The sequence below is a fragment of the Tachypleus tridentatus genome, chromosome 2 (genome assembly GCF_004210375.1).
Source record: "Tachypleus tridentatus isolate NWPU-2018 chromosome 2, ASM421037v1, whole genome shotgun sequence".
Taxonomy (NCBI): Eukaryota; Metazoa; Arthropoda; class Merostomata; order Xiphosura; family Limulidae; genus Tachypleus; species Tachypleus tridentatus.
The window spans coordinates 101899679-101923568 of NC_134826.1; the positions used below are offsets into that span (position 1 = coordinate 101899679).

A 23890-nucleotide genomic window follows, 5' to 3' on the forward strand; every position below is an offset into this window, starting at 1 on the left:
TGAGGATGTGATAAAAACAAACAGTATTTCATTAAATGGAAAGAACATCCTGAAAAGTTTAACAACTGGATCTTTCAAGTCAACCTAAACTGACTACCATCATAAAACCTTATGTATAATTCTATTGTTGTCCTACACGAACCAGTTGTACATGATGTTACCAGAAATAATTTTATGAACTATTCTGCCATCAATTCTTATCTTCCTAGATCTCTTAAGTTCAAGAATGTGTGGGAATTTGCCTTGAAATAGCTAGTTGGCATAATGTACTTGATGATAAAGGCTAGATCACTTTCATATCTAGCTCTGATTGTCACAATAAAATTATTTATATTATACCAAGTCATTACAAAGAGCATAAAAATTAAGATAGAATACTAAACAGGTTAGACATGTTGGTCCAGGAACCCGACATCTATCCTGTATTTGACTACAATTCATTCATCAGAAAAAAAAATGTAGATATAAAAGAGGGATATTCTATATTATTTGATCCCATATTACCTGTACTACTTGGATTTGAGAATAATCACAACCCACCACAGTGCTGCATACTGTTAATATGCATGGAGAATTCTATTCACTTTATGTTCACTCAGATACTGTGGAGCCAAGTATTCTCAGTGATGCATTTGCTATTGTTATGAATCATACAAGATCAGGGTGAATTCGTGATCACTGAAATGTCTACGAAATCTCATTACAGACCTATATTTAAACAAATATTTCAGATGATTGAGATAGTTATTAAGGAAGATATTAGTCAGCAAATACTATTTTAACATGAGAGTGACATCATAATGCTTCACTTCCATGGTCTTCATGAGAGTATGTTACTATCGTGATCAGGTGGTTTATGATATTTATTACGATTACCAGGTAAGAAATAGATTACTATATTTTGCGGGTAGCCAATGGAAGCAAGGTCACAGTTTGAGTGATGTATAAATCAACCTATTTTATACAACCATACCTTTTCTGAAAAAGGGAGCATTAGCTTTAGGAGAACAAGCAGTTATATGAAGTATAAATTTAGCAAAGGGAATCTTTTTTTGATGCCAGAAAACAAAGTGCAAAAGAAGAGACCTTAAAATTTTATACAGATGTCTCTACATAGTAAAATAAAGCGATACAAAGACCAGGAATTCAGAATCACTAAAACCAAAAACAAATAAATCAAGCCTTGATATGTTTTGACAAATAATTAATCCTTTCTACCTCATAAAAAGTCCTGTTAGTGAACAAAGTCTGAACTAGATTTATTTTATCTTTCTCCTACACAAACAGTGGTTGAAAGGATCAGTGGACAGAATATTTACCTCTGTCAACAGTGAGTGACAGTTGGCTGATCGAATTTTCCATAACCTAGCACATATATATCAACATGTGAAAATATAGATTGGTAAAACTGATCATGTGAACATCATAACAGATGAAGGTAATTCTGCTCCTGTCAATCTAGTTCTTCATTCTGTATTTTTCAAGTCAAACTACACCTGAATGACACATTCATTTCTTTGTCTCACAATCTCTAATCCTATAAAAATGCTTCCACAGAAATGCGACGGAATTATAATGAAGAAGCCAAGAGAAGTCATCTGATTATGTCTTAGTGGGTAAAAGACACAGATGGTAGTTTTGGTGATATCAATTTTAAAGTGGAAATACTTATGGAATCAAAAACTTATACAGAAACACCTGAGGTAGTCAAACTGTTGACATTATTGACCATCTACGTTTTGCAAAATGTTCTTACTCAATGGGTTAAGTTTAAAACTATGCTTCATATGTAGTATATATGTATCTTTATATTCTGTCAAGTGATGAATCAGATTTCAGTCATTCTAAACACACTTCTATATACTTTGGAAAAGTGAAAATTAGTTCTTCAGTCATTTTATCATGCACAAAAGCATTTTAGAGGAGGAACTGCTAAATATTCTTTGAAGTATGTAAAGTACAAATCATATTCAATCCCTCTGAGAAAATTACAAGCATCTGCTTATAATGCATTATATTATCACTTTCATGGCAATTAACGTGTATGGAAAACAAATTCCTGCTCAATCTTTATAACCTGATTTTTAGCTGACCTGAATGCATAACCTACAAAACATTATTTAGTGGCAAGAGAAAATAGTTTAAACATAAAGAAATTGATATAGAATATGACAAATATTCTGAAGGATACACACTGTTTGTGATCTTACACCCAACCTATCAGCTAGTGATTTCAGTGTTAACTTACTGAAACAGGGAAATGTACAATAGAAATATGATTTAGTAAAGCTTTATTTAAGACTGTAAATGTTCTCGCCTCGGCAGAATTTCAGTCCATTTTTGAAACTGACCAGCCCAGAAATATCATTACTGATATCCCAGGAACATTAAACATTGTATAGATTTGTTCTGTACTCTTACAAAATCGGTGTATGCTAACAATTTGCTACCTAACTATTGTGAAAAACAATTGTACATTGTCAACTTAGATCCAAGTCATAAACCTCAAAGTCACTGGATCTGTGCTACTTTGGTTAAATTGGAAAAAAAAGCATTTTGATCCTCTCAGCTTGAATTTACAATCTATCTCACATAATAAAAGTATTCATCAAAAAGAACTGCCAAAAGAAGACTTACACAATAAGAAAGTTGTGGAAGGATCTTACTGGACAGCCTGTAAACAGTATTGTATCCAAACAAGAACTACTGTCCAAACATGGATCTAATGAAAGTAAAAATTATTTATTTGTTACAGAGCAATTTAATGTTACAATGTGTTTACTAGATATACCTTTATATGTACACTGTTGGCCAAAATCGTAAGGCCAATGAACATAAAGAAAAAAATATGCATTTTGCGCTGTTAGACTCAACCACTCATTTGAGTAGAGCTTCGAAAGATGAAAATAAGAAAAGGGAAAATAAATATAAAACCTTTTTAGCATTTAACAGGGAAAATGTAAACACTATGAAATTAGCCTAAATACTAAGCTCTTTTTTTACTTTAGGATTGCATGAGCGTGTACTGTTAACAGTAACGCGATGTAGGTAAGTTCAGGCATAATAGTGTTTGAACAGATAACACAGTACACAAAGAAACACAAAAGAGTTACACTTCTCGTAATCGCCGTGGTGAAGTAATTCTTGATGACGATAAACCCACTTGAAATAATATCTCAGAACGACAGGTAAGGGTATTAACACTTTTACTAATAAAGCAGAGAATAATGTTCAAGCCTTCCTTACACCCACAACTATACTGGTACAGGTATGTTGATGATACTATTGTTGGATTCACATCTATAGAACACACACTTAGTTTTTTCAATCATGTTAACTCGATACACCCCAACATTAAGTTCACCTCTGAACAGTAAAAAAACTTACCAAATAGCATTTCTTAACCTCAAAATTACTAGAACTGATATGCAATTCAAAATAGAAATCTACAGAAAAATCACCTATACTGGATTACACATTTTCTGGGACTCAGCACATGAAACAAAACAAAACCTCAACATACTAAGAAACTAAATAAACACAGCCACAAAACTATGCTCATCCGATAAAATTAATGATGAAATCAACAAAATAAAACACTTCATCCACATCAACAAATTTCTGCACAAAACCGTGGAAAGAATTATACGCACACACCTAGACCAACAACAAACGAACAACAATAAATCCCAAGATGCAACAAACTACAAAACCTTATACTACTGCATACCACATATTTCTGACATCAGCGGAAAAATAACCAACATTTGGCAAAAACTTGTAACAATATATGAAATTCCAGTAAACACCAAATTTATTCAAAAACCAGGTACAAAACTAAAGTCAGTACTATGTAAAAATTACACTGACAAACACAACACCAACATAATTTATAAAATACAATGTAACAGCTTCCACGACTTCTATATTGAAGAAACAAGCATAAAAATGGAAACTGGATTCAAAGAACACAAAAAACAACCTTCACACGTTTTTGAGACCTCAAAGATAAATCGTGTTCATGTTTTATGTATGGACTGAATTGTTTACAGTGTCAGTAAAAGGCTATCTTTTGTAGAAGCAATACAATTAAGAACGTTTGTTTATATGGATCAGTCAAGAAATGACATTCATATCTTAGAAAAGTATTACTATAGTTACAAGCATTCATAATTAGGTCTATATACATATGCTTAAACTTAAAGAATAAAAATGAATTAATTCACCACATTAAATGCAAGTGAACTGAAAACCACCAGTATTCCAGTTGTACTGTCTTTGACATATGAAGTAGAGAAAATATAACTTTTCTATGTTTCACCACTTATTTACAGATTTTTTCAATGAGTGAGGTATTAACTGAAGTTTTTTTTTTTTTTCTGTAATAACCTAAAGATATCAAACAGTTTGTTTGGTGTTTGCTCAGGAACATGTCACTTCTCCCTTCAGCAATGGAACCCTGTTCACAAATGACAGCAGGTTCTGTGTATTTTCAAGTAATCGACATGTGAGGGTCTGGAGATGTAAAGAAGGCGATATTCGACGTGTAACATCATCCACCGTGATGGCTTTGAAAGTTATTCAATGGTGTTCTGGGATGGACTTTTACTTGGTGGATGGAAGATCCCTGACAGCACAACATTACTTGGATGAGATCATGCTACCCATGGTTCGGTCTTTTGCTCTTGCTGTCGGAAATTAGTTTGTGTATGGCTGCTCAGGAGCTTAGAAGTAGAGTGTTTATAATAAACAAGTTTCGTCTCTACTGTTGTTGTTTCTTCATATTTTGAAACAAAAATGAAAACTGTATCATATTTTAATTTTTTATAGGTTCATTATAAAATTTATTGTAGTGTATAAGTGCCTCATATCTCACTCTCCTACAACACATATTTCATGATTATAGTTTTAAAAATTTGTTTCTAAAGTTTTATTTCAAATATATCAAATCAAATTGTGGTCATGGAAAGTGTGGTAATTCAAACGTAAATGCTGGTTTCTGTAACATGATTCTTTCATGGACGCTATCTATTGAACCTTGGGATGCTTTTATTGTATTCGTATTAACTTTGCAATTGTGAATAGAGATTATAAGCTTCCAGATACTTATGATCCAAATGTGGCTGATCAGCTGAGACTCATCAATGAAACGTTTCCCTCTTTTCAAAACTTGTTGATAGTGTATGATTTTACTTCTTTAGTTATTCAGTGTTAATAATACTTAGTTTATTGTAATGCAGTAAATCTAGTAGTAATCAATTATCCCTTATCTGTCTTCCTTCAAATACTGTTTTTGCTTGAGTTTTAACTTCATATTGCATCATTTCCCTTCTATTCTACTTGCAACAGATCACTACGATCTTGTACTTCTATATACAACATCCATAAACCTCTATTGTTGCTGGGATAAAATTCGGAACTGTGTACTTCGTTTACCTTGGGATACCACATTATTAACTTTACTTCTGACGACCATAGTTGGAAAGTAAAATGTATATTTGACAGTAAAGACATTTTAATTAAACAAGAAGAATAAAATTTGTTTATTTGTTGTTAAACACAATGGACTTATAAGGAGAGTCCTATGAGAGAACAACTAGTATTATTTGGATAATATCGAGAACTTTAATTTTGAGAATTTGATTGAATACTGAAAATCGCTGAAGTTTGTTGTATATTATGTCTAGATACTAAAATTTCAGTCCATGTCTTAATGATAAGATTCTTTGTATATTAAAAAGAAGTCAACTGATATGTACTTCTAATCAAAATAAGCTATTTATGCATAACAGAACTAAAATTAACCAAGTAATGAACACATCTAAGATAATACATTATTCTTACGTTCTTATTTATTAGAATGCATTTTTTCATCACTTGGATACCTTTGCTGCTAAGAATATATCTAGCCGTAATCTCTGCGATACCTCACGAGATTCAGCTGAGAAGAATTAAGCTAAGTCTAAATCTGTACACTAAACTAATAATGTATATTTCCTTATAATACAAATGTATAATAATAAAAGAACTAGAAGATAATTAAACCTGAACTATATTAAGCATTCTAGAAATTATTATTAAAGAAAGAATAGAATACTTGTTACTTACAGAACGAGAAAACTAGATGTTTAGTTCATGCACTATCACCAATTGCTTGTTTCTTGAAAAGTAAATTTGGCACTAATATAAGCAAAAGTTTCATACATTTTTCCAAATAGTAAAACTTTAAATAGCTTGACATTTGAGATAAATTACTATAATGCATGTTGGCTCTTAGCAATAGAATCAAGCAGCAAGACAATATAGCAAAAAACGTATGTTTGTGAAGATAAAAAGTGATTATTAAAAACTTATAAATAATAAAAACTACAATAAATAGAAAAGTATTGATACTTTCAATAAAATAATAGGATAAATGTAATAAAAAATAATTTACTAAATGTACTACTATGTGTGTCAAACACAATTAATTCTACTTTTCACTAATCCCTATGATAACCTTACAACACACTTAAGAGTTGGAAGCCGGAAGTAATAAATAAAATGAAATCATAAGATCCAACCGAAATATAAGAAAGATAAGATACGGAATATCGCATTCGTTCAAAATCTCTCAACGCCATTTATCAAAATGACGTGTAATATATTGGATAATATTTTTTGACGTACAAATAGATCAGTAATTGCTCCTCTAATACTTATAAACAGCTAAGCTTCAGTTGTAATGAGACATTTAATCAACCAATAACTATGACTTAATGTGTAATATTTAGATAATATAGAAAATTAAACCTTATTCAGATATTCAGAAAGAATTAATATTTCATCTGCCATAAACTGTTTGGTAATATCCTGGCGTAGTAACTTTAATCAGAGGCGTTAATATCCAAATATATTAATGCTTTAGTTGTCCTTCAAGTACAGTTAATTAATTTTTATGATTGATGAGACACCATAAGTACTAACTTTCAGATTTATGCATGCACGTCCAGATATTAATACACTTTTTTTTTTTTTGTTATCAGATGAAATAATACGAAATTATCTGATGTTCATAAGGGGTTAATTTTCAGTATAATAAAAGTGTTCAACAACACCCCGAGTGAAAAGTTTAGGTTCGGTGGATTTATATGAAGAGTCTAGTATTTTGTTTCCAGCTGGATTATTAAATGCTAATTTGGAATTCATAAGGGGCCTAATGGGTTAAAAGATGTTCATCAACAACAAAATAACTGATAATTTTGTCTATACATTATCGCTTATTTTCATCCTCAGCAATGGCTGATGTTCAGATATTCAAAGAAGTTAATTTTGTGGTTAATTAGATGTTGAATGTTTATTTTTATATATTAGTATCTCAGTAATACACCGAAAATTAAATACTTATCAGTTATTCATAATATTCTGGAACACCGCCAATGCTGAACTTTCGTTTGATGTGTTCGTGTCAAGATGTTAGTATTTTATTTCTAGTCGCAATATTTTGTAGTCTTTAGATACACATTGCTGTGAATACGAAAGTGCACATAACATATATAAAAGCCTGTGTGTGACAAAATGCATTTATCCAGATAGAGATATTGACAAGTCTGCTGAAATTCCTTGTTATAATCTAGAGTTGTTCGGATACCCCAAGGTTGATCAACTTTTAAAACCTACTCTATGATGTCTATTTCATATTACCAATTATAATCATTTAGTACGAAGAAAGTTGATGTTATATCTAAATGGATGTATCAATGTACATTTCTTATATGTTATAATCACAGTCTCTTTCCATTTATTCATCATGACACTTAAAATTAAACACCACTAAAAACATCTCTATGCATTACCTAAAGCTACACGCAAGGAACAAGTGTCAGAGCTAAAAATAGCTTATTACTAAGTATTTGAAGTGCTTTAACTGTTGTAAATAGCAATATTCCCATGAAGAACATATAAAAGTAAAAACTTAGAGAATACAAGTCACTATTGAGAGAGTGGCTGATAAGAAAACACCTGTTAAACAGGTAAGAAACTTACTAATACAGAAAGGGTTTTTTTTATTGTCACTCATAGCACCAATACGTTTATTATTTCGTAGTTTGGCAAGATGGTCCACCGATAAATCTGCTTGAATCTAAAAGTATGGGGAAAAGGAATGGTTCTCGCGCCTAAAAAAACTATTACACACTCTTTACCAATCTAAGGTTTGTGAAAGGCCTGTACATAACTTATTAAACTCTGTAGATAATGATATGATGTCAATCATACAAAATGATACATCACCCTTAAATGATAAACCCACTGCAACATCATCAGACCTTTCATTCACGAGCCATGGGACCCGTTAAATTGGAATGGAATTGCTGACTTGTGAAAATTTTGAAATCGTCAATTCTCAGAAATATAAAAAGAAAGCTGAAATTCTTCTAAACTTAATATGTTCCAGTGGGTGTGGAATGATCATGGAGAATTATTGACTAGTAGAAGGTCCATCCCAAACAGTAACATTATCGACATAATAAATGATGTGCTAGGAAAACGAAAGAATTTTAACTCCACAGATTGGAACGAATTTGCAGAACGATTATTAAGTGTAAATATTCCACAAAAGGTTGTTGGAAATGTAGACAGGTGAAAGTATATGAAACATAATACACTGATATAGACTTAAACTTACTATATCTGAATGGGATCATGGGTTGTTCTACTCAAGGATAAGAAAGATGCAACACTTGTAAAATTTTTCAAATAAATTTTAAAACAAGGTCGAAACTTTGTAAACTTCAAACCAATGCTGAGACAGAGTTTACTAGTCGTCTCTTTCAATTATATCTCGAGGAACAAGACATTTACATCTCTACTACTCATAACGAAACAAAAATCTATGTAGTTGTGCATTCAAATCATTCTGTTAAAACTAAAATATGGCTCTACTTTACTCATTGTGGAGCTCATATCATTGTATTGAAACATCTGGTCAATGCCTATAATCATTCGTATCATCGTATCATTAAAATGAGATCAATAAATGTTAATCAATGTAAACAGCCTGTAGTGCGGAAAACGCTTCACAAACCACTCACTAAAATAAAATTTCATATCAAAGTAGCAGAGTGAATCGTCAATTTAAGAAAGATTATATTCTTAAATGGAGAGATGAAATACCACATTTTTCGGTGTACAAGACTTACTTTTTTTTAAAAAAAAACGGGTCTCAAAACCACCCTGCGTCCTACACACCGACGGTCAAACATTTTATGCCTCTACTACTTTTGAAGTATTTTAAAGAATAATAAAAGACTATGCTGATGTTGGACAAATAAATAAATGATAACTGTAAAAATTATTATTTTCCCTGAAGATAGCATTGAAAATAGAGGTGCGTCTTATACAAAGATGCGTTTTATACACCGAAAAATACCGTAGTTTACGTTTTACAAGAAAATAGGGAGAAATCCATCAGTTTATAAACTGCTAGATTATCTAGGACAAAAATTAAATGGAACATTTTATGTGCCTGAACTACAAAGAGTTCTAAAATCTCCCAATGACATCCAGGCTTTTGAAGAAATATTATATGAATAAGAAAATGGAAAAAAACAAACAATATTTTGAAAAATGGAAAGGATATCCTGATAAATTAAATAGCTGGATTCCTCAAACAGATCTAAATTACCTGCCTTCATAAAATGTTATGCATAACTCTATTTCTCGCTATTCGACGTTGATCATTTGTGACATTACCCAGCAACAATTTTATGAATTATTTTGCTGATAGTACTCTAACTATATCACTCATATTCTGCGTTTCACTAGCTTTGAATGTTCGTGGAAAGTGACCTTGGTTGAACAATAGTATCTACATAGTTGACATAGAGTGCCTGATGGTACAGAATGACACCATACTTTTCAGGCTCTCACTCTGCTACCGTAATAAATTATATTAGATCACGCTATTGCAAAGAACATTAAGATTTGATTAGAATGTTAAAGTAGGTAGAAGAAACACATCCTAAACTTGACAATGAGTTTATATCTATTGTACTTACGATTCGTTTACCAAAAAAATAAGCTTGATTGTAAATAATAAAGTGTCTATAGCACTCAATCTGTTCTATCAGTAATACTTGAATTTGATAATAATCACATGATTACAGAGCCCACTATAGCTTTATATATTGTTAATGCATATGGTAGATGGTATTCTCTACATGTTTACTTAGATATTATGGAACCTAGTATTTTCAGATTCTAGAGATTCATATAAAGGACAACATTGGTCCACCTATCTCATTTGAATAAGGAATAGTGATCATAACGCTCCACCTTCGCAATTATTAGAGTTCCTTACAATTACGAACCAGATACCTATGACGCATATTACAATTATTTAGTGGGAAATAGTATACCCTATTATACTGGTTTGTTTACTTGTTTCTTGAATTAAACGCAAAGCTACTCAATAGGCTATCAGTGCTCTGCCCACCACGGGTATCTAAACCCGGATTTTAGCGTTACAAGTCCGCAGACATACCGCTGAGTCCCTGGGGGGCATATTATATTGGTAGTCAATAGCAACTGGGACATGGATTTTAAGACGTTTAAGTTACCTATTATTTCATTATTCTATACCATTTCTGAAAAAAAGGAGCAAAAGCTTTAGGAAAACAGGCAGTTAAACCAGGTATACATTTAACATCAGATTTCATATAAGGAAAATGTTTTGGTAGTGCTTTAGCTGACACTATAAATGTTCTGGCATATGCAAAACTTCAGTCAGTTTTAGAAATCGATCAGTCTAGAAACGTCATAACAGATATGTAAGACGATATGAATACATTAGAAATGTATTCAACACTCCCACAGGGTTTGTTTACAACTAAAACGTTTGGAGATGCCTTTGCCAGTGATCAACTACTTGACCACACAAAAAAACAGTTATGTTTCGTCAACCTTGATTCTAGTCATAAATCTGGTAGCCACTAGGTACGTGTTTATTTTGGTCAAAATGAAAAGGAGAATATTTTGATTCATTAAGACTATCTCAACATAATCTCAATATAAGAAAATTAATCAAGATGAATTGTCAAATGTAGACTTAGAACTAAAAATTACTACAAGAACCATATACATCCGCGTTTGTACAATATTGTATATATTATGCTTATTACTGTTGTTGACGTGTCAAAACGAAAACTCCCATCTAAATTTCGATCTCATAAAGATATTAATGATTGTGTTGTAAAACATTTTCATATAAATACATCCTCAACAGATGTGGGCTTTTACACAGATCAGATTGTAAAATTTTTATTGTGATAAAATAAATACTAAAAAGAATTATTGTGTCCAGAATTTGTAATTACAATAATGTTATTTATATATATAAATAATTTATATATATAATCGCTTGAGTAAGTAATATATCGTCTTTTTCAGAAAGATTTAATTAATAAATTTTTGTTAAGACATATTTTGAATTCTACAGTGTGGTACCACAAAGTAATCATTCAATACATAGACAACAATAATACCATAATGACAGTTTGCTGAACTATAGCATCATGGTGGCCTAGTAACGCGTCCAGAACGACTCGCCTATAGTAACACTGTTGAACTGTGACATCATAGCCAACTGTCATGGGGACTTTGCAACGCGTTGCTAACAGTACAATCTCTTGTGACAAATTTTGAATTGTAACTTCGTCTTCATTGATGATATCATACCCCTATCTCCCTCCCATGAGGCAGCCAATCAGCATGAGACAGCATCCATTGGACGGTAAAGTACAGCCCTGACTACTTGGGTAACATATAAAACATTCTGCCGGTGGTTTATGATCTTACTTTTTATTTACATATTTACTTTGTAGAAATATTTTCTTTAGCATTCCGAAGAAGCTCTGATCAAGTCGTATTTGTTTGTGGCAGTTAGTTCTACTAGTTTGATTTTAACCTACTTTCAAACTACTTATATTTCCTGGTCACTACATATTTATTTGCTCGCGTTACTATCTCATCTCATGTTGGCTTGATATCTTTTAACTACATCACTAAATGCGTCGGTAATTTTTGTCAAAAGTTGCTCTTGTAACATCAGCACTCCAGTGGCACAGCATTATGTATGCATACTTACGACTCTAAAAACCAGGTTTCGATACCCATGGTGGCCAAAGCACAGATAGGCCAATTGTGTAAGCTAGTGCTTAATTACAAACCAACTTCTAACGTTAAATCTACAATCTTGTCAACGTCAATAGTACAGTTAGATCCTTTAATCTTTCTAATTAGTAATTCATACATCTTTATTCCATATTCTTTAAACGTTTCATTTGCCGTTTTTTTTTCTGATTCTCTGAACTTAAATCGTAACTCTATAAAAATAGCTGACTTCACTGTATAATACTTTAATTCATCTGCACTCCTAATGTTATTGTATGCTTCTGACACTTTTTGAGGTGACGCAGAAACTATGGATATTCTATGATTATCATTCCTTTTCTCTCACTACTGTTTTAGAACAGAAAAATATATCACATTACTTTCAAAATCTTTATGAAACTACACATAAGTACTTCTTTCATGCATGCTAACTCTATCATCAGAAATATTCTAACTTCATTCCATCATTATCTCGAATTCTTTCTGCTTATGCCTATTTCGAGCTTTAAACGTTTTTCCTCAGCTTCTACTATAAAATATTTTTACCATCTTCTGTTCCCATGTCATTATTCTGTATCTGTTCCTTATACGCTTCCATATTTCTTGACCAATCAGCACCAAACTTTTCACAGCAATGCATGATGACACGAGTAAAGCAGTGATAGGGATGGATCCTCTCGCATAATTTCATATCTACCTTCGAGAAAACTACCATATTAGCACAACTTAATACAGCGATACTGAATGACATGAGGAAGATGATGATATAAGGTTTGTACCTATTTTATCTAATTTCATATTGATAGAATTCGTGAAAGCAGTATGTCTTTCTTTTCAGCACGGCCCGGCATGGCCAAGTGTGTTAAGGCGTTCGACTCGTAATCCGAGGATCCCGGGTTCGAATCCCGGTCGCACCAAACATGCTCGCCCTTTCAGCCGTTGGGGCGTTATAATGTGATGGTTAATCCCACTATTCGTTGGTAAAAGAGTAGCCCAAGAGTTGGTGGTGGGTGGTGATGACTAGCTGCCTTCCCTCTAGTCTTACACTGCTAAATTAAGGACGGCTAGCGCAGATAGCCCTCGAGTAGCTTTGTGCGAAATTCAAAACAAACAATCTTTTCAGCATTGATACCTTTTTGTATACTTATTGCATTTTTACTGTTTATTATGCATAGCGAAAGAATAGAAGCACAATTTCCTAGTCTTTGTTACAAACGAGCTTTCATTTCACCCTTCCAAGAGATGAGATAGTAAAGCTATTTAGAAATAAAGTTCAGATAAACGTTTGTCATTTTTATACCAGTACAGAGAATATCAAATTCAAAATAAGGGTTATTATGTGTTGATAATGATTTTGTTTTTATATTAAAGTGAAATAATTACGCAAAAGATTTCAAACATATTCAACTTAACTGCTGAATATTTATATATTTAAAAACGGCTGGTCATCGTCAGGTTCACCGAAGAAGGTAGAAACGCTGTTCGCTCCTCTATTAGTGCCTTCTCTATTCATACCAGCCGTTTATAAATATTTAATTTTCTCTTCAAGTGGGTTTTCTCGTCATCACGGATACTGAATATTTAATTTTAGTATCGTCATTAACAGTAAAGCTTATTTAATGATTTTTATCTTTGTATTGGTTTTTTGGAAAAGTTATGAATAGCTTAATTAATTTTAAATATTTCTTGTTACGCATTTTAAGAATAAGTGTTGGTAGATATTTCTGACGCATTTTTATTCAACAATTTTTTGAATAATATATTCGAAACTTTCCATTTTCAACGCATATTGATTGAGAATTTTGAGCTTAGATGCTTTTCAAAATATGCTCACCTTCAACTAACCTGTAACAATTCAAACCCATTCTGGCTGTCAGAAATGAGAGTCTCGTGATTTCATTAATTCCAAAGAAGAATAAACAATAAATAAACTTAGTATTCTGAGAAATTGTTTAAATTAGAAGTATAAGTTCAAAGGAGGTCCAGTTCAATCTACACTTTAATTAACAAAGTTACTGATGAGGAATGGAAAGTTAAATTGGTCAGTTTATATATAGTGTAAAGGTTTTATTTTCTCATAATGACTATGAAGCACGTCCACACCAACAGCATGCTTGAAGGTCAAATACTTTTTATAACATCGTCAAGTTGAATTTTTTTTTCAATGTGATGTATCCACACCCACTGTGATTGTGTACATGTGTGTGTTACTGTTGTTGTTGTAAATGTTTCCAACTCACCTAATATACTTTCAACTTAAATTTCACTATTCCATCAGGAGTAGGTTTATGGTAAACTTTCTTATTAGTTTTGTAATTCTCCTTCCTTGCTTTAATATTTCACATTATCGTTCATACATTATGGTTTATAACTCCCCTTAACTCAGCGATAAGTCTGAAGGCTTATAGAGCTTAAAACTGGGTTTAACTACTCGTGGTGGGCACAGTACAGATAGCCCATTCTGTATGTTTGTCCTTAATAACAACAATAGTCTTTTATATGCAGCGCTTTTAATTTTTAAGCCTGATTGCCCGAAAATTTTCTAAACATACAAGTGATAATTGGTTACACTCTTTCTTTTTATATACGAATATCTTAACGTTTGTGTTGTGTTTATAAACCCATATTTGGACAAAATAGAAAGATTTATACTATAATAACTACGCCCTGAAGTAAAACAATAAAAGTAAGGCAACAGAAATTATCCTATAAAATTCCCTTTTCTCCTTTATTGCCTGAATTATTTCTCATGTTGCTTATTTATTTTAACGTATACGTACGTATATGTAAATGCACATATGCTTGTTTCGTTTTTTGAATTTCGTGCAAAGCTACACGAGGGCTATCTGCGTTAGCCGTCCCTAATTTAACAGTGTACAAATAGAGGGAAGGCACCTAGTCATCATCACCAGCCCCCCCGCCAGTGCAGCGGTATGTCTCCGGATTTACAACGCTAAAATCAGGGGTTCGATTCCCCTCGGTGGGCTGAGCAGATAGCCCGATGTGGCTTTGCTATAAGAAAAACACACACACACCATCACCACCCACCGCCAACTCTTGGGCTACTCTTTTACCAACGAATAGCGGGATTGACCGTCACATTATAACGCCCCCATGGCTGGGCGGACGAGCGTGTTTGGTGCGACTCGGGCGCGAACCCGCGACCCTCGGATTACGAGTCCCACGCCTTACGCGCTAGGCCATGCCAGGCCCTACGCGAATTTCAAACCAAAACTTTGATTCATGTGTCCTAGTGTAAGTCTAGTTATTTACCTCTAAACAATTTTTGAAGTGCGAATTAAAATTTAAGAAGGCCTAGAGTAGCTGTGAGAAAATGTTGGTCGGCCTGCTGCCCGGTCTATCGGACCTACTCCAGTTCACTTACTGCAATTGTGTGTACAATTTTAAGGAAAATAGAAACAAAAATAGAGAGAAAGAGAAAAGGAATAAAACTAAAGAAACAAACAAACTTACTTTAAATCCAGTCCCACGATGGGGCCTAGAACTGTCTTCGGGTTTATAATGCTATACTCAATGGACACACAGATCGTTTAATATAACTTTGATGTAACAAACTATATAGTTTAATTCCGAGGAATAAAGCAACAAAAATACAAATTTTTATTACAAATAGTATCATGGTAGTTGCTTTACTGTTATTTCGAAGTCTCGTGAGATATCTCGCGAGTTGTGATATTTGGGGTGGAAGATGGCGACGCGTCGAGTTAATTTAACAAATTCAACTCCAATAGATTGGTTTTCTGATGCTGGAAGAGAGCTTTTCGAAGCTTGTAGAAGTGGAGATGTTTCTAGGGTTAAGAAACTTGTAACATCTCAAAGTGTTAATGCTCGAGACACTGCTGGAAGAAAGTCAACACCACTTCACTTTGCAGCAGGTGAGTTATAGTTGTTCTCTGGTGGCAAAACACTATTACTAGTAGTAAATAGTATCGGGGTAAAAGTGGAGGTTTGCAATACTGCATTGTAAAGACTGAGTAATTAGTTGAACTAGGATTAGCTAGGCATACTGTTACTTTCAAGTCTAAAACTTTAATACATCACAGGTTTTATGCTGTGAAACGTAGAAACAGTGGAAATTGACCTCAGTAGGTGAATACTGCATTTGATGACGTGATGTTATTGTTAATGGGTGGATAGTAAAAAATGTGTTATGTAATACTAAGACTAATAATATCAGAAATGGAAAGTTGATTTTAACTTGAACTTTAAAGACTTACTAACACATAAGAAGTGATAATAACTAATTAAAAACGCTAACAAGTAAAGAAAAAGGTATGTAATAACATAAACAATAAAATATATACATAATATACCTTTGCATTATTTTTTAGTTAATAAATTAACATATGGACAGCAAGGGACCGGTTGGATATATCAAGGTTGTCTCTTCATACCTAATCACCCATCTTCCAAAAAACTAAAAATTGTACTTTTTATTTTTCATTAAATCACCAATTCTCTTCATAAATTAAACTCAAGTAAGGTATCAGCCTTTTCTAACAATGTTGCTGACAAAAATTCCATGAAATAACCATCCTGTTAGTAAAAATACAACTGTAGTAGATCTTTTCCAAATCTTAAACTTGTGTATTCTCATGCTTTTGTCTTCAGGAACCAGCACAAAAATCAGAGTTCTTTATCTAATGAATTCCCTACAGAGTTTGGTAAACTTTAATAATTATAGAACATTTGTGTGAAAGTAAATAATGTAATAATATGTCAACCACTATATATATATATATCATATGCTATTTCCAGCTCTGAAATTCCTTTCATGAATACCAGGACTCATCAAACTTCTTGAAATATGGCACACATAGTACTTGAGGCATTATTTATCTCATCAATTAATTGAACAGCAACTGTTTTGGCATTAAATAGATTCATTTGGTGACTTGTAATTTTTATTAGTTTGTTTAAGCCATTACAAATGAAGATTAAGTTTATGATTGTAATTAACATAAACTTATTTGCTTAACACCAAATAGTTTCTTATTAATGTTTGTTTATTTATTTTACTCTGATAAACTTACTCATCCTTCTGAAAAACAGCTACACTTGTCGGGGTTTTGCATGTATGTGGGCTGGGATTCTTCTGCAGTAGGAACCTGTGACCTCTTTGTAATAAATTTGAACAATATACAGACAGCACACAATCCATTTGTTTCAAAATAATATATTCAAAACAAATCAAACATATGTACAAAAATTTTTTACAGTATAAAATATCACAGTTGTATTTAAAATTCTAAATAATTCTTTTCTTTTGCCAAATGTCTACTTTGGCTGATTCAATTACTTTAGAATACAAATGGCAAATGAACTATTTGTCTCTAATGTTATCATGATAATATGAAGGAATAATTCACTTACCCTACCTTGGGGCTTACAAAGTTGTATGTTGAACTTTAAGTAATTGTTTCCTTTTTACAAAAGTCCACGCAGATTAGTTCAATTGATTTAGAACACTCTTTGGCAAGACAAATTATTATCTTTATCTCTGCAGAGATGCATAACAAAATTTGTCACAACTAGCACCTTTAAAATAATCCATCTTCAACACTGTCTTAAAAACTGAACAGTCATTAAATATTAACTCACAAAATAAATAATAACAGTACAATAAAGTCTCATATATCCAATAACCTCATAAAAAAAATATTAACCTGTTCCCAAAAAATAATATATTATTGGAGTCATATTAATATTTATTAGTGGCCTTCCTGTTGCTGTTGGGTGCATTTCTATGATTTAAGTTAAGGTATTTATATTTTGTCCTTAAAATATTTAAAATCCATTTAACACATTTTTCAATTTATTGATTGATCACAATTATCCTGTATTACCTCAAAATCTTTAACACAGCTAGAAATACCTAATTTTTAATATCTTCAGTGAACTTTACTAATTAATTAATTTTATTGCTATCAATATCATTAATGTAAGTAAAAAAAGTAAAGGTCTGGGCACTGGCAATAAAGGCCCCATTTGACTGGATTTCATTTAATGACTTCTTACTTTCCCTTATCCAGCCTTTCTTCAACCCATCCATCCAGTCTTTTTTTAGCTGAGGCATAGTACCTTATAGAATGGCTTTGAGTTTTTCTAATACAAGCTGTTAGCTTATAGCTCTATCATCTCTAGACCAGTTTGAGATCTAATTATAGTTTGGACTCGGGTGGTCAAACCCTTTTGATGTATTTACCATGTCCAAGGTCTTATAGATTAATTTACCCTAATCCTGCCTAAAATAATTTCAAGCACCATGGCTGTTGTGGATTCCCTCTAGTTTTATTTGCCAGTCTCCACCAGTATGATTTTTTTAACCAATTTTCTGTGACAACTTATGAAATGCCCTTTGAAATCTTAAGTAAATCTTATTTATTTTATATAGGTAACAAGTGACAGTTTAAAAAAAATAATGGAGCAATATTTCCTTTAATATCCTTTGTTATCATACTGTATTTAAATATTTCAAAGCTTCTTTTATCAGACTGACAAAATGTGTTGGCTTTCTTGTATATTATCATGTTCTACATAATTATTTTACATAGCTTCTTTTATCAGATTAAATAAGTTTCCTTCTACACAAACAAGATTAAGTGGTTTATAGTTTTCATTTATTATCCTATTAAAAATAGGAGTAAGATTAGCAGTTCTCCAGTCTTTAGGTAAATATCAACTGTACACTGACTAACTATAAAAATAGAAAGAAAATAGAACAACAGAATCATGACTGTCTTAGGTACTGTCTCATCCATTTAGATGGTGATGGTCATTATTTAAGAATTTTTATTATTTGACAGTTTGACTGATACTGTTTAACAATATACAAGTGTTGTAAGTAACATGTTAAAATAATTTTTAATTTATTACACAAGAAAAATGGAATAAAGTGTTAAATTGCAATATAGAAATTATTTTTAATGTTTGGTCTCGAGATATTGTAGTTAAATAACATTTAAAGGTAAAGACTTTGGTGTTAGCTTTTGAAGGCACTAGCGAGTGGTTGCTAGTTATTTTTTCTCCCATTAGTAGATAATTGCTAGTTATGTTTTCCCTCTCTAGCAAATTCAGTACTGATACTACTACCAATATTATTCTCAAAATTGTCTGTTAGTTCGTCATAATTATTTCATGTATTAAATATTAACAGTTAGGATATGTATTTATTGTGTATAAATCTTCTGTTGTGTTTTCATATGAAATACTTTGAAATATTGAAATTTGGTTTAACTGTATATAAAAGTTTTTTGTTTTAAATTTAACAATGTTAAAAGATGCTTGATTTGGGCAGAAACCAGTGTATTGAGATTATAAGTGCCTGAATTGACAAACTTTGCAATCCCTCATTTCTGATAGCTACCCTGTACTTAAATTACTTTATTCTTAAATATTATGGCTTAATGCTGAAAGCTGGTGAAGAAGTAGAAGCCAAAATATCTAACATTTTTGTTAATCATGAACAAAGTAAAATGGATGAGGTGAAAAATATCTACAGTTCACAAATTCTTTATTTTAATATTACCACCATTGAGCAATATGTTTAGAATAGTATTTCTAAGCACACTACTTGCAAAATATACTGTAGAAGCCAGATAGTATGATTCTAGGTGGCTGGACCACATCCCAAATGTCTTGACAGTTAGTTGAATGAGTTAAAAACTGCAATAGTACTGTTTACTTCTTTCCTGAGTTTCAAAGCAGCTAAGGTGGATATTGCCAAATAAAAATATTGTGTTAATTATAATAATAGTAACCTTTTGTAATCATAATCAGTAGTATGAATGACTAAAATGCACGGATCTTGGGTATGTTAATAATCAATAAAAAGATCCTGTGAATCAATCTTTTGAAATATGTTGTAGCATTTTTTTTCTATGTTTTACTGGCAAAACTCAACAGTAACCAGAAATTTACTAGTTTACTAGTGTTAATTTCTAGCCCTGATAGCCCTGAAATGTAATAATTATTTAAATATGCAACATTATTATATATCATAAAATTGGTTATCACACAATGTCAGCCAAGTTGCCTAATAGCAGTTTTAAAATACTTTTTACTGTGAGTTAAAGCTATCTACCCATATACTTGAAACTATGACTTCATAGATTTAACCTTAATATTCATACATTTCTTTTAACTATACATAAAATTGTGAATGGGCTGAATATAGTTTGGTTTTCATGATGTGGTTGTTTGATTTCCTAATTATAAGAATAATCTTAACTATATTGTCTTCTCTCTTGCATCTACTATGTGAGTGTCTTAAAAGGTCCAATTCTCTCTACTTCTAAATAAATATTCGAGACAAGGATTTTTTTCATGGCTGTATTAATTACAAAAGTCAGTAATGTTTTCTTTTTAAATATGTTATCCCCAGTTGTATTCTAATTTACTGTGCTTATAAAAGAACAACTTTTTTTTGTCTAATGTAGTTATTAGAACTGTGAACTTACTTAGCCCTTCTTGACCTTAGCTGTTGGAAGATTAATATAAATTTGTTTCACTTTCTACAAACCTTAGAATCATTCATTATTGCATAGAAATTTGCTTACTTCTTAATGTAAGGTTTCATACTATTTATCCCTTATTATTTCTTTATTTTACATTAATTTATTTTTCTGCATAAAAGAATAGGTGCGTGGATAAAGTGATTTCATGGAAGCATGACTAATGAGATGTTTTGTTTTGTTTTTCCACTGGTGAGACCGCAGTAAGTCTTCGGACATACAAAGCTAAAATTAGGTGTTCAGTTCCCCACAATGGATGCAGCAGATAGTTCAATGAGGCTTTAATCTTAGAAAGCACAGACACATGCAGGAGATGGTTTTTTACTATTTAATACATTTTTTGGGGTTACTGATCATTATAAAGTTCAGTTCAGGTAAATGGGAAGTATTGGCAAGTTCTAACATTGTTCAATCACTTCAGTTTAAGTAATGATTTTTTAATGTCTTTTAAGAATAGCATGCAGATATCAAGACACCATTTAACTCTTCAAGGCTGCCCCTGCATAAGTATGTCAAATAAAAATAAATTTAAAATTTAAACCTGTTCTTATTTTCAAGATTTCATCAGTTCACCTCTTAAACTTTTATGAAAAGTTAGCATCCAATTTTGCCAGTAACAATCCATTTCTTTTAGAAAATTAGAACTCTCTTAACTGGAGCCTCTCATGCCTTTTCCAAAATCATTAGCTTGTATTCATTTATTTTGTTGTTCTCAGAATTTATCCCAACACAGATACTTTTATTCTTTTCATCTCCTAGATTATCTCTCAGACTTCAGTGAAATCTTTTTCTGTCATTATTTTCCTAAATAAGAGACCATAACCAATTTCCAAAGAACAACTTTTCAAAAGTGCCTGGGTTATTGAGTTTCTATTTCATTTTTATGAAGACTTCTTGGACCTACATGTTTTTAGAACATCACAAAGAACAACTTTTCATTTCCAGAATTATCCAAGTAACTCTCCTCTGACCCCATTTTAACAAGTCGCTATTCTTTTCTAGATAAGACAAAAACTATACATAATATTCTGAGTTCTATCTAGTTATTTGATGTGTAGTAAAAATGTCTATAAGTACATCCTAATATCATATTAGCTTTACTACGAGTAACAAAGCGCTATCTTGTTGGTTTAGTACTTTATTCACTACTGTACTGAGATTGTTTTCTTCAGGATAAATTGCTGACCATTAACATTAGCATTACTATAGTTGAACATACTTTCAACAATGTGACTTTTTTTCTTACATTTTCCTGTTCTGATTTTATTTTGTAACTTGTACACAACAATTAAACGATGTAGTAGTATCTTACACTTAAGTCATTTAACTACAACGTAGGTCAAATTATCCATGACTTGTATGTACATATTTGACATTGGCATTATAGGAGGAAGAATAAACATTTCAAGAATATAACAACTTTAGCACTTGTTTCCTTGTTTGAATTGTTCTTTCATTTTATAAAACAGTCAAATAACTCTTTATAAGGAGACTCCTGTCATTCCTTCCAGAATGCTACTTTTGTTTTTTTTTAAGTAACTGTAAGTAGCATATGATAATTGCAGTTATGCTTAGAAATTATCAATTTTATTTTTATGTACTAGGGTTTGGTCGGAGAGATGTTGTGGAACACTTGCTTCAGAATGGTGCCAACGTTCATGCTCGAGATGATGGAGGTTTAATTCCTCTTCATAATGCTTGTTCATTTGGACATGCTGAAGTGGTGCAACTTTTGCTAAAACATGGTGCTGATCCAAATGCAAGGGATAATTGGAACTATACACCACTGCATGAAGCAGCTATCAAAGGCAAAGTAGATGTTTGTATTGGTGAGTGAAACTACTTTGTTGATAAAATTAATCAAAGCAACTTATAATTATTGTTGGATTATTTATTTGCTAATTATTAAGTAACTTATAACTTTCTTGATAAATATATGTAAAAAGAATTGTCAGTGTATCTTTCTTTGTTACTTGAATAACAAAATAAGAAATCCAGTGTCTTAAGTGTTTTTGAAAGTAAGATGTTTTTATTTAAAACAAACTTCTCCAGTACTTCTTCAACATGGAGCAGATCCATCCATCAGAAACACAGATGGAAAGACTCCATTAGATTTGGCTGAACAATCTGCTCGAGCAGTGTTGACAGGAGAGTACCGTAAAGATGAACTTCTTGAAGCATCTCGAAGTGGGAATGAAGAAAAATTGATGTCTTTGCTCACTACATTAAATGTGAATTGTCATGCAAGTGATGGAAGAAAGGTATGTATGTCATAGTCCTGAAAGATGCTAAAATGAAATTCTGTGCAAAACTGTATCCAAGGGATGTGGAATCACATTGTTTTACTGGTTTTTTTATGCTTCCATGATTTAAAAATATTATCAGCTTCCAATCTTAAATTAAAAATTTAGCTAAAAAACAACAATCGGAAATGAAAATATAGCTTGTGAATTTGATTGAAATTTTGCACACTTCTAGATAACATCTAATGTGATTTGCTTAAAACAAAGCTATATCATATTTTTGTTTTTGATTGAACAGTCTTGTTAAAGATTTCTGAGCTTAATTCTAAGCACATTAATATTCAAATATATACTTGTCTATGCAATTACGTATTTAGATACATAACATATCTACATATTTACACACACACTCACAAATATTTGTAAATGCATGTATGAATAAAAATTATTGGGTTGTAAGATGTAAAAACAATGTATAAATAAGCCAAATTCTAGCTTTTTGTATACAATTATTAGGGCCTGGCATAGCCAGGTGGTAAGGCGCTTGACTTGCAATTTGAGGGTAGCTTTAAATCTCTATTACATCAAACATGCTCACCCCTTTCAGCCATGAGGCATTATAATGTGATGGTTAATTCCTCTATTTATTAGTAAAAGAGTAGCCCAACAGTTGGTAGTGGGTGATGATGACTACCTGCCTTCCTTCTAGTCTTTCACTGCAAAATTAGAGATGGTTAGTGCAGATAGCCCTCTTGTATCTTTGCACAAAATTCAAAAACAAACTATACAGTTATTAAATTAGGGATGATTAGTGCAGATAGCCCTCTTGTAGCTTTGCACAAAATTCAAAAACAAACTATACAGTTATTAAATTAGGGATGATTAGTGCAGATAGCCCTCTTGTAGCTTTGCACAAAATTCAAAAACAAACTATACAGTTATTAAATTAGGGATGGTTAGTAC

At 31.9% G+C, this 23890-nt stretch overlaps 1 protein-coding gene across 2 annotated transcripts in view; it reads left to right on the forward strand.

Annotated features, from left to right (window-relative positions):
* Positions 1 to 15824: 15824 nt before the first annotated feature.
* The window catches only part of Tnks (tankyrase), a 101274-nt gene continuing 93208 nt past the window's right edge, over positions 15825 to 23890 (forward strand). Inside the window, exons 1-3 of one of the 2 annotated variants that reach the window (XM_076489839.1) lie at positions 15825 to 16046; positions 22289 to 22513; positions 22737 to 22945. In XM_076489839.1, the coding sequence (XP_076345954.1) occupies positions 15860 to 16046; positions 22289 to 22513; positions 22737 to 22945 (621 nt within the window). In that variant the 5' untranslated portion in view covers positions 15825 to 15859. The remainder of the gene's footprint in view (positions 16047 to 22288; positions 22514 to 22736; positions 22946 to 23890) is intronic. The other variant, XM_076489838.1, reaches the window with a different exon arrangement.